A 15,982-nucleotide genomic window follows, 5' to 3' on the forward strand; every position below is an offset into this window, starting at 1 on the left:
AAATAAATTTCATCACCATCTACCCAAAGTCATTTCTAGGTACTCTCACTGCCCTTGTGGCCACATTCCACTCAATAGGAATCTGTCAGTTGTGCCTCTAAGACACACAGCCACCAGGTCACTGCCCACCAGGACCCTCCCTCTGCACTGCACCTCTGCCCGCCTGCAGCCCATTCTACACAGGAAACACCAGCAGGCTCAGGATTCTTGCATGGAGACTAGTTAGCTTCTGAAGAACGCGAGGCAACGCCTCCCTTGACTCACGGGCTCTGCCATTTCTGCTCCCAAGGCACAAGGCTCTTCCAAGCCTCAGAGTCTTTGTGCTCCTCACTCTGTCAAGCCAAGCACATGCCTAGCTCAGTCATGATGCCCTCCAGTTAGTTCAGAAATCATGGATTGAGTCTGTTGGATTACTGTTTACCATCTGTAACAGGCTTGGACATGTAACACTGTCCCTGCTAAATGGAAGCTCTTTGAGAGCAGGCACCATGTCCACACTGTAGGAGCAGCCAGGTTGGCTGAGGGAACAGATACAGGCACAGTGACCTTGGGCTGAAAGGCAGGGCTCTGGCTCCTGGCTGGTTATGCTTTACCATTGCTCTAGTTGTGTCTCCTGAAACAATGGATGAGTCATCCTGGGAGGCCAGTTAGCTTGCAGGCAGGAAGTCTGCCATGGCAAGAGCAGCACTGCACAAAAGCACCAGCCAGCCTTGCTCCCTTGGCTCTACCAGGCTTGGTCTGTTTCTGCTCTGGGTTTTGCCTCCCGGCATGGTTCAGGCCCAGTGCAGGCAAGTGGATGGGGGGTGGGGGCAAGGGTGGGGTGGGGTGTGTGTGTGGGTGTGTGTGTGTGTGTTGGGTGGGTGTGTAGGGCTGCTTATTTAGAAGCAATCAACAGCAGAAGTGCCCAAGGCAGGCCTCTGCCCAGAGGGATAAGGTAGCCCTCAGGGTGTCATGTACAATGGGTTGAGAAAGGGGTATTTCCTAGATTGGCCACCCTTTCCACTGACTGGAGATTCCTAATAACTGGATTCTCCTCAACAGGGGCTGGATGGAAGCTTCTGTTGTCATAGCAACCTTGGCGCTCTTGGGGTAAGAGGCTTCAGACAAGGGTTTATAGCACAAGAGCACCAAAGGAGCCAGGATGGAACTGGGAAAATGGCAACAAGTCATCCTACAAGTACCATGTGTACTTTGAGAACAGCGCCGGCCGCCCGGGAGCAGAGAGTGCAGAGGGCAGCGGCGGCTTCCTGCTGGGCAACAACTGAGCAAAAGGCCCCATTGACAGCACATCTGTTACTACTAAACGCAGAGCAATCAATATTTTCTTACAGATTTTCCCCTCGTCGGCTCTAAAGGGTTACTGCCTGCCAAACTGCCGAACCCTAACCTTCTTCATGTCCACAGTCACCACATAAAGTGACTATTAGAACTTCAAACCAAGAATTTAGCCCCTCGTGCTATTTTATTTTTTTCTTGAGTAGAGACACCAGGAAAATGTCAGAAGGCAAATCAAAACCCATACCCTGGAAGACTTAAAACACAGTGATCATGTCCCTGGGAAGGTGAGGAACCCAAGCCCTGTTGGATTTTAAAGGAAACAGTAGATTTAGTCAGCCAGCAAGTCACCATCAGGAGGGTAGGAGGAAGGAGGAAGAGGAGGTGGGAAGCATGGGTGCCTTACCTCAACACCTGCATTTCCTCTGGGGAGTTCCGCAGCTCATCCTGCAGGCGACGCCAGCGCAGGCAAGCCCTCAGCTCCTGCTGCTCCAGGGCCTCCTGAGGGGGCAGCTACATGGGACATAGACACACAAACACATGTGCAAAGCAGAGTCATTGTGTTGGTCAGGTTTTCCTCAGCAAGGGACTTGCTTTGTTCCACTGGGGGACAACTGGGCATGCCTTCCTTTCTGGTGCTCTCCAACAGAAGAGGGCTGAATGATCCTCTGAGCTCCTCAAAGGGGCAGCCAGTAAGCACTGCAAAAAACCCTTGTGCTGGTAGGTAAAGCAGCCCTGTCTGCTGGGTCCCTGGCCCTGGAACCACTCCAGTCCAGAACACACACCTGAAAAGGGGGCTTCTCCAAAGGACATTTCTCTTTTGATTACATCCAGCTTTCTTTCCCTGCCTCGTGTTTCTGCATGGGGAGGGGAAAGGCCCCTCCACTTACCTCTTATTTTTCCTAACCCTCAATTTTGTTAAGGACTGTTTATAGTGGAGCCTGCTAATGTAATCCAGATGACTCTGTTTGCATAGATCCAGAAAAAAAGTATACTGTCTGGACTCAATTTGGAGGCAGGGGAGGCCATCACACTGCCACACAGAGTCAGAGTTGGCTGCTGTCACATGCATATGCTCACAAGGCCACATGGCTGGGGTCTCCATAAAAGAAGGCAGGCAGTGGAGTACCCTGCAGGGAGGGAAACACAGGATCTGCAGACATTTTTAGAAGTTACTGGTCTCTAATAATACCTTCACCAAAACTCCGTGTAGGCCCTGGGTCATTATGGAAGACTGCATTGCCAGGAGGAGTGTGGCATTCGAGGGCACCAATATCAGACTTGGGGCAATGTGCAGCTCAAGAAGGACCATGGAGCTCCTGGTCAGCAGGCGAGGTGAGGGGCCAGGAGACTTCCCAGGGTAGGTGGTGATGCCTGAGCTTGCAGGGGCAGAGACTTCGGGAAGTGAGAGAGCACCACCGGCTTGGAAAGAGTGTCTTAGAAAATGGTAAGGGGTATGGATGGGCTGGGAACAGACAACCAAGGCAGGAAGGCGGAGTTGGAGAGGGCCAGAGATCGACAGACTGCTCCACAAGACATGCTCACTGAAGAGTGAGTCTAATGCAAATGCACTTGGAGACAAGACTTTCCAAAAGGTGATCACAGTTAAATGAAGCTTTTAGAGGGGCCATGAACCTTCAGGGCTGTGCAGGTCTTATAAGAGGAAGATGCTGGAGCTCTGTCTCCCTCCCACGTATGGAAGAATGATCATGTGAGACTTGAGTGAGGAGACAGTGATCAGACAGGCGGGAGAAGAGGTCACCCCAGAAAATCAGTTCTGTTGGTCCCTGGATCCCGTCAGCTTCTTGAGCTGTTATTTAAGCCAACCCTTCTGGAGATTAATAGAGGTGTGGAAGGAGTGTAGACTTATCCGGTCAATGAAGGTCATATGCTATCCCACCTAGCGGCTTCCTCACTTCTCCCCATGGCCACTGCTCTGAGGGGGTGCAGCTTCCTCCTCATTCTGTGACTTCATACTCGGTTCTTTGCTGTGCTCTTGGGCTCAGTGCTGCAGTGCATGTCTCCACTGGGTCACTGCCACCACTGCATTCTTCTCTATCTACTGTAGCTTCTGCAGCCCAGGGAGCGGGACCACTCTTGGCCCTCATGACCCTCTCCTGCAGGAAGACCTGAAAGGGATATTTATCAGGCTGGCCCTTGGAGGACAAAGGGTCAGAGTGATGGACCTGCTCCAGAAACCTTCCCAGACTCTATGGGGACTCTAAAAAGGCAGTTTGCCAAAGGGGGCCTTGGTATTCTCGTATGTTGAAGTTACTGCTTCTACTGGGGAAGGTGATGTGATCCCTATGGAAGGTTAAGGGGATAGAAGTGGTTGAGAAAGCCCAGTATGCTTTCCCTAAAGTCTCTGGCCTCACCCGCCTCTGAATGTGCACAGTAGCTAGTGCTTGCTCTCTTGCTCTCTGTTTCAGTCTCTCTCTCTCCTTCCACTGAGCGCTTCTCTTAGCCTCCACCTTTTGGCCCCATAGGTTGAACACAGAAAGGACAGGGAAGGTATGTAGGCAGCTGAGAGATGCAGCCCAACCTGCTTCTTTCACTTGGTAGGGACATGTTCAGGACAAGGCAAGACCCAAATACAGGCAGGACACATGGTAAAAGAGGAGCTTCCTCTTTCAAAATGAAGTTAGAGACCCCTGCAGAATGCCAATGGGGGCAGGGTAGAAGAGAACAGGCATTTCACACACAGCTCCCACGTGTCTAGAATGTGTTAAGCTCAGTTACACATTATCCCATCCGCTTTGTGAACCTGAGTCTTCTAGACCCATTCCCCAAGGGGAAAACTGAGGCTGTAGAACCTGCCTGTACTCAGAAAGCTAGTGAGCAAAAGAGACAGGACTCAAAACCGGGCCCAGCTCAGCACCTAGCCTCTCTTCCAATCAACTGGGTAGCTCCATGTGGGGAGAGGACAGGAGGACAAGCAAGATGAAGCCTCACTGTGTGATGACATTGTTTCTGTAGTGAGAATAAGGCAAGCACACAGCAGAAGCTACAGGACTTCAGAGTCCAGGAAAGCTGTGTTGGGAGGTGTGAGGTACAAGTCAGTTTGAGTTTCAGAGATGGGACCTTAAGCTGGCCACTGAAACACAAAGACTTCACCAGGCAGGATGTTCTTGAACAAAATCAAACAATATGAACAAACTTAGGAGTTTTGGAAAACTTTGCTAGGAAAGCAAGGGTGGGGACCATGTAGAAAAGAAGTGATCCTGGGATTACAAAGTAGAGAGAAAGTAGGAAACAGTTCCTCAGTCTCATGCTCAGGATACCGGTGGTCAAGGTTTGAGTAGAGGCAGTGCAAGGGTGTTTAATCAGTGCTTTTCATCCTAGAGGCTGAAGCCAGGCCTGTAGGCTAAGCACAGGCATGACCACTGAGCAAACATTCTCAGCTCTTGAATCTACAGGTTTAACCTATAGCCTACAGGATAAGCATAGACATGGCCCAATGAGCTACATTCTCTGCCTCTGATATTTACATTTGATAGAAAAAAATTGCTTTTTGTGTTTGTTTTATGACAGGGTATCACTCAAGCTGAGTGGGATTCCAAGTCCGGAACTCACTACATTGCCCAGTGTGGCCTCAAAGCTGTGGCAATACTCTTGCTCAAGCCCCAACATGCTGGGAACACAAGTGTGAGCCACCACGCCTGGTTTATAGCATCTTTTCCGAATTAGTGAGCGTCACGTAAAGACACAGAAATACTGAGTTCCTAAAACACTTGTCCCGGCCACAGTGAACCTCTCTTTAAACATGACAACTGACTGTAGCAGAGTGGCAGATGCCATTTTGTTATCTTACCTAATGCCTTGTCCTTCATCCAGAGAATTCCATTCCTTTTTAGAGAAGGAGGTTGAGACAAAGTCTTGTTATCTAGAACTGGCTGGCCTGGAATTTATCATAGACTGGACTGGCCTCAAAATCCTATCCATCTTCCTGCCTCAGCCTCACAAGTGCTGTGATTCCAGGTATGAGCCGCACCCCAAGCACTGATTAATATTTAAATCAGATTATTTAAAAAGCCCATAGCTAGGGAGGAATACTCATACAAGTTCAAGTCCAGTCTGGTCTACACAGTGAGCTCCAGGCCAGCTGGAGCTACATAGAAAGACCCTGTCTCAAGACAAAACAAAACAAAACATCCACAGCTAATGTTCCCAGGACCATTACACACGGGTATTATGCCGTGTAGGAATCTGACCCTTTCTTCATGCCCCTGTTCAAATATGTCCTTAACAGGTCTTCTCTAGCTCCCTGGCCAAACAGTCCCCTCCACTCTGTGTGGAGCTCTCAAAGCTCTTGTCATATTGCTGTTTCTTTTGCTTATCTGTTCCCTCCATCTCTAGATTGTATACTCGGACAGAGCCATCTTTTTACAGTAACTATCCAGCAAACACAGTGCCTAACGCACTCAGCATATAACGATTGAACAAATGAGTGAATGAAAACAGAACTTGATTCTGGGTAGGGAAATTCTTTGAACCCACCTGCTGTGCTTCAGCCCAAAATACATCTTCCAAGTGAGTGGCGAACCCTTCGCTGAGCCACTCCTCTGTCCAGTCTCGGGCCCCGATGGCTAGGCCAAACCAGGCATGAGCAATTTCATGACAGAGACGGGTCCCACAGAGATGGCTCATGCCTGTCAAGGTGCTCTGAGAGAGGAAGATGATGTGTGGGCTGCAGATAATGGGAGAGAAAACATGTGGAGTCCTGTTAGCACCTGTCCTTGTGGCTACTCAGCGGGGTGGCTTTCTTAGCCCACAGAGTCTGTTATTACTGTGTGCATGCCAGATCGTGATGGATAGATGTGGCTTCGATGCTTTTAGACCTAAATCAAGTGGCAGTTTACGTTACTGGCAGCTGTTCAAGTTGCTGTTTCTGCCAGCAGTTGTCTTCGTCATCACGCTGCTATTACCTGTAATAAGTAACCTGCACCAAGTTTTATACTGAAAAAAATTACAAGGCAATGGAAACGTTTACTATGAAATCTGGACTGTAAAAGAAGAACAGGTGTGAGAATGTGAAGTCCATGCTGTCAGGAGAGTGATCAAAGAAGATTGTTCAGCCAAAAATCCCAGCAGCTCACAGGCAAATCAGGAAGTCATGTGGAAGGCCAGGAAAAGCCAAAAAGAATAGAACCCCAAATCTTCCATTTCACACTGGAGCTGACTGTGGAGTTAACAACCAAACAGGTGCCCTGGGTGAGGAGACTTCTGTGTAGCCCAGAGAAGAGCCCTGTGCCTACAAAACAAAGACTCTCCATGCAAGCTGCGGGCCCTTACAGACTCATGTGACAAGAGAATCATGAGAGTGAAGGAGGGGCACTAACCCTCCCAGGGGTGCAAATGGCCCTGGGGCTGGCACCAGATGGGGAGTCATCTAATCTCATTTTCCATAGCTTCTTCTGTAACTCCAAACACCACGATTAAAACTGCATAGATGAAGCGGGAGGAAGCAGGTGTCAGAAAGGAGGGACAAACAGAGTCTTTGTTTTGCTTCCACCTTCAGCACTTAGAACTCATTTATGTTCTTCCTAATGAAGAATTTGTTCTTTAAAAACAAAACCGCGAATTAAAGCAAGCGAGCTGTGAGGACTTTCAAAGTAAGGAACTACACACCAGTTCCTTCTTTCAAAAGCCATTTGTTTGCCATCATGTCAGCTCTGCACAAGCCAAGATGGTGGCGTGCAGATTTCTGGTGCACCCCCGCAGCCACCATTAGAGAAAAATCCCACCTATATTTCCCTTGCACAATATCACCCATTCAGCTCAGAGAACTAAATTGCAATCGCGGGAGTCAGGACTGCCAAAATAGACAGCTTTCATGTGAAGTAATAACAGGGTAGGCACGCAAATGAAAAAGCATCTGCCAGGCTTTCCGGAAAGCCCACAGAAACCCCACGTATTAAGAGCAGAGTTGAGGCACTGAGGACAAAGGGGTGCGGTGGTGCAGCAGGCACCAAGAGTAGAGCAGGGTACTAGCTCAGACCAGGGGACCTACAGGCACAGGAGCCAGCCTCCCTTTATCTTACCAAGACAGGAAAATGGTACAGCCTGGCATTCTCACATGAATGACCCCTGGCTCTGCCAAGTGTGATGCTACAGGAAAAGCCGCAGAAATGCAAAAGTAAATAACATTCCAGACATACTGCTGGCAGTGGTCCACCCTTTAGCTAAAACAAAACAGTAACTTCAGACCGTATGAGGAGGGTCAAAGATGAGCCTGCCTGGAAAGGGTCCAGCGGCCAGAGTGACAGCCATGGCCATGTGGGCAGAGACTAGACAGCTGAGGAAGGTTCAAAAGGGGATGAATGGACTTGTAGGAGGACGGCCCTGTCTGGGGTGCACTGTTTTGTACCACTGGGGCCCAGTCAAGGCCCATTTGAATGGCTAGTCCAGACGGCAAGAGGGACTCCGGAGAGTGGCCCTATGGTGAGTAAGCTTCATAGTCCATCCTTCAGTTTTTCCCCTTTGAACAACCATCTCCACTAGACTTCCCTCCCCAACCTCTGAACTCAGGAAGCACCTCCAAGGCCTGGGTCCCTTGGGGATGGGCTTGGAGCAGATCTAGAGGAATCTAATGTAAGTTCCCGTTTCCTACCCTCAGCCCTTTCTTCCCAGACAACAGTAATCGATTTCCTACTGTCCTTGAGGAAGAAGGAAGTGTAACATTCTCTGGCACACTGGAGGAATCAGAAGGAAGGGTGTCTAACTTGTTACAAGGACCGTGTATCACCAGAGGCTTCTCCCTTGAAATCCATGTCCACGTGGGGTCCTGACTCTTGAGCTTCCAGTGACTACCAATGCCCTGCGTGAGTTTCAACACTGAGGCCCTTTAATACAGTTCCTCATTTTGTGGTGACCCCCAATCATAAAACTGTTTTTGTTGCTACTTTATAACTATAATCTTGCTACTGTTATGAATCGTAATATAAATCTCTGTGTTTTCTGATGGTCTTAGGCGACCCCTGTGAAAGGGTCATTCAACACCTAACGGGGTCATGACCCACAGGTTGAGAACTGCTGTATTAGGCTCTCTTCCTAAGTAGGAAGAGAGATTTTTTCTTAAAAGTAAATTAAAAACAGGGTGAGGTTGGAGAACCTTTCTTGAGGGTGTTAAAACAAACTTGGACATAAAGGATGACCAGAACATTCCTTCCGGGAGAAGTTCCTCCCTTTTTCCTGACTCTAAATGTCAGAATTCCTCAGGATAAGTAGACGTTTTAGACATCTGCTTTCCTCAGTAGCTGGTAAAGAAAACAACACACCTCAACTCACTGAGGATCAACAGTCAATATCCCCTGTTAGCAGGTCTGTCAGCACGTGTAAGCACCTCACAACAGAGGAGCACTCAGAATGCCCAGACTACCGTGCCCTTGGTGTGCAAGGCCCATGCCCAGGTACACAGCAGAGTCCTGAACTCTCAGCTCCAATCAGCTGACTCAGACTTCACTTAGGACAAAGCCCCTGGAAAACAGGGCTGCTTTCTTATGCCCTGAAAGAGAGTTCAGCTCTCTCTACAAATGCCAGATTGCTGATTTACCATCAGGATACAGGGAGGACAATCACATTGCTAACATCTTCACACTAAAAACAAAGTTGTTTTTTTTTAAACCATAAGTCACTGAATTTATTGTTTCCCCAAATAAGAGTTAGGCAGGATTGATATTTTAAATTTCAAAATAACAGCCCCTCTCAAATTCTCTGCCACATTCTCTCTGCTGTACATTGTGGGGGTGGGGTGGTACACAGGGACAGGCAGACCTCAGCAGATCTGCTTGTCATCCTTCCCAGGAGACCACCAGCACAGTAGAGGCCAATCCTCCACAGAGTCCAAGTGCATTCGATGCCTGATGCTTGGGACACTCGACACTAAAAGTATCACCCTCGACCTGAAAACAGCCTCTAGACTGTCCTTTAGGACCCACCCAGACAGATTAAAATGTTGAGTCCTTGGGGCTGGAGAGCTGTTAAGAGCACAGTTAGAAGTACAGTTAAGAGTACTGGCTGCAGAGGACCCGGGTTCAATTCCCAGCACCCACGTGACAGCTTATGTCTGTCTGTAACTTCAGTTCCAGGGGATCTGACATCCTCACACAGACATACATGCAGGAAAAATACCAGTGAACATAAAAATTAAAATTAGAAAAAAAAAAGAATGTTGTATCCATTAATTTAAAACATGCTTCCAGCAGAGAAGGAAGGAGGGCCTTTGTGACTCCCAGGAGCTGCTCCCTTCCTGCAGGAGGAATTCAATTTGGAGAGGAAATGGAGAATTTCATCAGATCTTAAGTAGGAGCTGGTGTTTGATTTATTTCTGCTTTTTCTCCAGGGAGGCCTGACCAGCAGGTCCATCTTGCTGCTTAGGGAGAGAGAGAAAGCACTTAGCTGCTCAGGCCAGAAGCTGCAAGCCTCAGTATCTGGTCACAGCAGGCTGAGGAGGCAGAAAGGGGGATGAGAGCTGTCACCTTGGCCCCAGCTACAACAGATTCTGAGTCCTCAGGGGGGTGTGGGGTGAAAGCGGGGAGGAGGAGGGAGGAGTGGCCAGATGCACTTCTGCAGAGGTGTCATGTAGACATATTTACCAAGCTGGAACTTCTTGTAGACTTTAACATTTTTCTGAATTTTAACAACAAATGGAAACCACCGCCCATATGTCTGAGAGGAAGAGAGAACCTGGACGAAGGCAAGGAGCTTTCCTCCTGCCAGGGTCCACTTGTATGGTTCCAAAGATCTTAGAGTCAATTGCATAAAAGCAACTGTGGTGGTATTGTGTTCCTCAAAATATTGTGCACCCTAATAAACTTATCTGGGGTCAGAACAGAACAGCCACTAGATGTAGATGCCAGAAAATGGTGGCACTCACACCTTTAATCCTAGCACTCCAGAGGCAGAGATCCACCCGGATCTCTGTGAGTTCAAGGCCACACTGGAAACAGCCAGGCATGGTGACACATGCCTTTAATCCCAGGAAGTGATGGCAGGAAGAAGAAAGGTATATAAGGTGTGAAAACCAGGAACTAGAGCTGGTTAAGCTTTTAGGCTTTTGAGCAGCACAGTTCAGCTGAGAGGCATCCAGTCTGAGGAAACAGGATCAGCTCCGAGGAATTGGCAAGGTGAGGAAGCTGTGGCTGGTTCTGTTTCTCTGATCATCCAGTGTTCACCACAATACACAGCCCAGGTTTGATTTTATTAATAAGACCTTCTAAGATTCATGCTACAAGCAACCTTCACTTGTGTGGCTTAACAGCATGCTGACATGGTTTGGACAACTGAAATATACAGGCAGAGGAGGCTGGGGGTGATCTCAAGAAGAGACAACCCCACCCTCTCAGGTTCACACCTGCTTCTTCTTTCCTCCATAGGCTGCCAAGTAATGCCTGCTGACTTTAGCCAGTGCATTTACCATGAGCTCCTGCCCCTAGAATTGAACCCTTCAGTTCCTCTTTGCTGGCTGTGGTCTAGTGTAAGGAATGCATCTGTCACCTCAAAGGCCACCATCAATGGCCTAGAAGGGCTGGCGAATTTTCTCCCCTCTACCGCTGTGACTACAAGCAGTGAATGGCCACTTTCCATCTTCCTTACCTGAGACTCACTGTGGTGGATGATTCTTAAAAGGGTGTGTGTAAAAGATGATCAGTTTTTGGCTTAAGAGACTGACAGGAACCTCGAGAGGACACAGTTCTGAACAGCTAGGGGGAAGTTGGTATATGTAACCAGTTTTCAGAGGACTGAGGTTTAGCAGAAAGGGCTACTGTTAGTGCCCCAAACCCCCAACTTGCACGTGTGTGTGTGTGTGTGTGTGTGTGTGTGTGTGTGTGTGTGTGTGTGTGTATGTATGTGTTTGCATGCCATGGTGCATGTGTGGAGGTCAGAGAACAATTAACCAGCTTACAAAGTCAGGCCCTCTTCTTCCACCTCATGAGGATGGGAGATTAAATTCAGGTTGTTAGGTTTGGCACCAGTAAAATTTTCTTTGAAATAAGTAACAATATCTAATCATTCTTTAGCTGGATGAGAGTGGGCTCAAGCTGCCAAGGTGATTAAGTTGGAGTAATTAAGGCCTACCCCACATTCACTCATTCACAAGGCTCGGGGATCCACCTGTCTGCCTCCTTAGCACTGAAATTACCCGCATGGCCCCACTTTCATATGGTGATCAAACCAAGTTCTCCTGCTTGAGCAGTTGTCTCCTCAGCCCCGCATCCCTTCCTGCTCTCCTTCACTGAGGATGCACACTGCTGGTATGTCTGCTTCACACTGAGCACTGTCTCACTTGCTCTACCCCAACCTCAGGAAAGATGTTTATCATCCATTTTACAGATGGTGAAAGCAAGGCACACAGAGTTCCTCTCCCCAGGTTGGCAAGTCAAGTCACTAGCCCACAGCTGGCAGGCAATGGGGCTGAACCCAAGCAGTCCTGACTCAGCCCCACTCTGGTCCACTTTACCCAGACTCCTTGGGCTCAGCCATAGCTGCTGGGGTCCTGTTTTTCTTTGCAGCTCAAGCCCCTGGTGTGATGACCTCAGATTTCTCAGTGTTCTGTCAGTAGAGTCATGGAAACAAAGCTACCATCCATGTCTTAGGATCTCTGCTCCATATGGCTACATCACAGCCAGAACTGGCCTGATAAAATAAGCCTTTAGATTAGCAATATTTTACCTTCTTCCCAGTAAGAAGGAAAGAAAGAGAAGAGTGGAGGAGAGACGGTACTCCACAACTGGTACCCTTATGTTTATCTTAAGGGCTCCTTAGAGAAACAGGTGAGGTTAGTTTCCGGTATATGGCCCCAAAGGCCCTGGAGGGGTCACACACCTATTTTAACTAAAGGCTGATATTCTTGCAGGTGGCATGGAGTGGAACAATCATAAACTAAACGTGCTATAGAAGCCAAGATAGCAAAATGAGGGCACTGGGTAAATGGAGGACCAGGGATAAGGAAATGGAGGAGGAAGAAACAAAGTGGGGCAGTAAGTAGAGGGATGACAAGTAGAGAATGATAATAAGAAATTAAACAGGGAAGACACCGGATGTGGAGGAGATGAATGCAGCGGGTGGCGAGAGCAGAAAACAAGGGCAAGTCTGCTAAGATGGAGGAAGGAGCAGCAGCCTGGAGAAGTGGGAAGGGGGGGGGGGTGCGCGACACGGGACGGGGACGGGACACTGTATCTGAGACACACACGATCAGATAGCCAGGCATGTGACAGTGGTGGCCAGCGTGTCCCTACCTAGTTAGCTTCTCTGTTGCTGTGATAAAACACTGGTCAAACTGACTTGCTAAGGAAGGTTTTATTTCAGTTTATACTTCTATGTCACAGTCTATCACTGAGGAAAGCTGAGAGGGGGACCTGGAGGTGGGAACTGAAGCAGAGACCACAGAAGAATGTGGCTTACTGGCCTGCTCACCTTACCTTTCCCACACAGCCCAGGACTACCCACCTACTCAGGGATGGCACTGCTCAGGATGGGCGGGGCCCTCCTTTACCAATTAGCAATCAATAAAATGCCTGATAGACAAGCCCACAGGCCATGATGAGGCAATTCCTTAGTTGAGAGTCCCTCTTCCCAGGTGTGTCTAGGCTTGTGTGAAGCTGGCAAAAATTAACAAGCACACACCTTCATGGGTCTGTCCTCTGAGAGAGCCCTTACTAACTAATGCAGTGGCACATACCTCAAATCCCAGCACTTGGGATGCTGTGGGAGGAGGATCACCTCAAGGTTCAAGGCTATCCTGGGCTACATGTATTCATATATTGAAACCCCGTCTAAAAAATAAAAACAACAAAACAAACCCCATTCAAACCAAACAAATAAAAAATCCATTAGGCCAAGGTATCAGAGCTCCAAGCTCATATTCTTAGGTTTGACATGTAAGTTATCTTGGGAGAATTCACTTGGCCCAGAAGGGTAAGTGGCCCATACCTTGGTCCCATCAGGGGTTGTGAGGGTGCTTATGGGAGACGGAGACAGGTGCTAAAGCAGAACACAGATGACAGGAGAAGAGGAGTCTGGGGAGGGAAAGGACCTTGGAGACGAGACAGTGTTGTCAGTTTCATAGTTTAGTTGAGTACTGCTGAGAATCAGTGGCTGCCAACACCAATGCAAAGACCATTCTGATTGATAGAGTGGCAGATGCTTCATTTCTGTCTCACCAAGCAATAACAGACACAGAGAGACCATGGCCTAGGCTTAACCTCTCAAGCTAACTACCCAAGTACAGCTAAGGCTCAACCATGGGCAGCTGGCTACACCTTGCTGGCACTGCCTTTCCTTCAGAAGCAGACAATGAATGTCTTTGCTCTTCTAAAAATTCAGTGAAACTGAATGTGAGTGTTTTGTGTTTTAATGCTAAAGAAATTTGATTGAATTTCCCAACTTCATTTCCTGCACTGGACATGAACTGCCCTAGTGGTCATCATCGTCATCATCCCCTCCTCCTCCTCCTCTTCTCCTTCTTCTTTTTTTTTTTTTTTTTAGTTAGCAACACTCCGGAACTCAGTTTCTGAGATTTTAGAGACACATCCAAACACACCATATAAGCAAATATTGACTGTACTGCAACGTATGTTTTGAATTGTCTTTAATTACACTGGTGCTCAAGGCTGCATGTTTTCTGCAGGGTCTGGAGAACTGTCCTGGTAAGTACCTTCCAATTAGGAATCACTGCAGCACACAGATAACAAAACATGATACTCTCTACTCCCTCACCTCTCAACCAGAGCAATGCTGTTTGTTCCCACAGAGCTAATCAAATGAGCCTCCACCATGACACAGGACATGCCTTAATTTAATATGGTAATGCATTTTGCTTTGTCCCAAAAGGGCAATTCAATGGTGAACCCAGAACTGTAATGTGGAATGTGCTGTATACAAGAGTCTGTCATTTGTGGTTACATGGAAGCCTGGAAACTGCTGCATGAAGAGACAAGTCTGGACAGACAGCTTGCAACCACCTTCAACAAGAACAGTTTGATTGTGGTTTCCTTTGAAACTCATTGGAGTCACAAGTCAGGCCTTCTTGTGATTCTCATCTAGAAAAATCGACTGGGGGATTTCCCCCAAAGTAGTAGACATATGGCCAGAAAGTAGTAGATGCAAACTTAAGATGCAGTAGACTGAGAATCTGAGGACCCCAAATGAAATGCACCTAGGTGCCCTGTAGGGGCTGGCAAAGATATATTTGAAGCAGAAAGGTCAGTCTGCACAGCAGTAGGCCTGAATAAAACAGAAGTTGATGGCAAATACATCAGAAACTGATAGAGAGTTCTGGAAGCAAGATGCTGAGGTAAAAGGAAGTTCAAGTTTCCCTTTGCCAGAGAGTTACACTGTTGGGAAGCAGGAAGCTACTGGGGAGGAGGCATGACAGCCAGCTCTGTAATTTGTCAGAAATGAAACTCACAAAAAGACAAAAGAAGAAGATGCTCTAAAGTCCCTTGACAGTTGAGAGTTGGTGTCAGTGTTGGTGGTGGTGATGTTAGAGATGGTGATGGCCATTGACGGAAGATGGTGCTTGTATAAGACTGTTCCACCTGACTTAAGCATTGCACAGTTTACATTTATAGATACCTCATATTCCCTGCTTGATACACATACTTCTTATGTATCAATTAAAACAAAGTTAAAGAAGAAACAGAGAAAGGAGAAATACTCCTCACACTCACCTCTTCTCTGAAAGTGGGAGACTCAAGTTTCTTGGAGGTCATTCCTCTGTCACTAGCTTAAGCTTGCTGCCTCATCTTTTGTGGGCATTTGGACTGGCTTCTTGGTTTTCCTGGCAAGTCCTACCACCTTAGTTTATGAACCATGAAAATACTTAGCAAATTCTGCTTCATAGAGAAGGCAAAGACACACATTTCAGCCTAGACTGGGTCAGTCACTATAAGTTGCAAATTTTTGAGGGTGGAATTAATTAGGCTTATTGTGTTTCTGAAATCCAAACACAGCTTCAATGATTACTAGCCACTAATGGCTTATAATGAAGGCCGAGCTTGTTAGCTAAGCAAACAACTGACATGTTTGTTTAAAGTGTAAACAGAAAAAAATTCATGAATTAAATGAATGAATTCACTGATTGTTCTCTGCTGCTTATAAAGAACTATTCAGCTGCCACAGTGTACATCACCACCTTTGTTAAAAGGATTAGCCTGCTGGAGTTATCCTTATCGACTCAGAAATCTCAGTGCGCAAAGTGAATGGCTCTTGACTTTGGAAAGGATCATCTGCATCAAGGAGGCTGTTAGGGTTGAGGAATAACCTAGCCATTGGGGGATTCATAAATAAGCCAGCTTTAAGAACAGTAGCCAAGCCTTCTGACTTCAGATAGCAACTCCACAGACAGACCAAACACAGCTCAAGGAGACCAAGGGACAAGATGCCCATTGCTCTCCAGGGTGGTCCTAGAAAGTGAGGGGCAGATGGTCATTCTCAAAGCATTCAACTCAACCAGCATGCCTTTTAAAAGGCAATAAACCTTCCCAGAAACAAAATAAACACAAGTTTTTCCCACAGAACCTCATGCTTCTAGCTGACCTTTTCCCTTACAAGCTCCATTTTTCTTTCCCATTCTTCCCCCAAAGAAGTGTGTGTGTTGTATGAGGCACCAGCTGGAGCTAATTTCTCTGAATGGCTCCCTTGAGTCTCCTCCTCCCATGTCCCCAGTCCCAGGTAGTGGCTATCCCCAGCTGTAAACAACAGAAGA

General features: G+C 47.6%; 1 protein-coding gene across 11 annotated transcripts in view; it reads right to left on the minus strand.

The window, feature by feature from the left end:
- Aopep (aminopeptidase O (putative)) overlaps positions 1–15,982 on the minus strand; it is a 348,639-nt gene that overhangs the window by 171,424 nt on the left and 161,233 nt on the right. For 9 of the 11 annotated variants that reach the window (XR_008215920.1, XR_008215923.1, XR_008215921.1 and 6 more), the window contains 2 exons: positions 5,773–5,962; positions 1,682–1,788 (listed from right to left, as the gene is read on the minus strand). The exons of the other annotated variants lie outside the window; for them this stretch is intronic. Coding sequence is in view for 5 of the 9 variants with exons in the window: in XM_052729075.1 (XP_052585035.1) it covers positions 1,682–1,788; positions 5,773–5,962 (297 nt within the window). In the remaining 4 variants the exon portion in view is untranslated. The remainder of the gene's footprint in view (positions 1–1,681; positions 1,789–5,772; positions 5,963–15,982) is intronic. 11 annotated transcript variants of the gene reach the window in all.

The sequence above is a fragment of the Peromyscus californicus genome, unplaced genomic scaffold (assembly GCF_007827085.1).
Source record: "Peromyscus californicus insignis strain IS unplaced genomic scaffold, ASM782708v3 Scaffold_8__1_contigs__length_139910024, whole genome shotgun sequence".
NCBI lineage: Eukaryota > Metazoa > Chordata > Mammalia > Rodentia > Cricetidae > Peromyscus > Peromyscus californicus.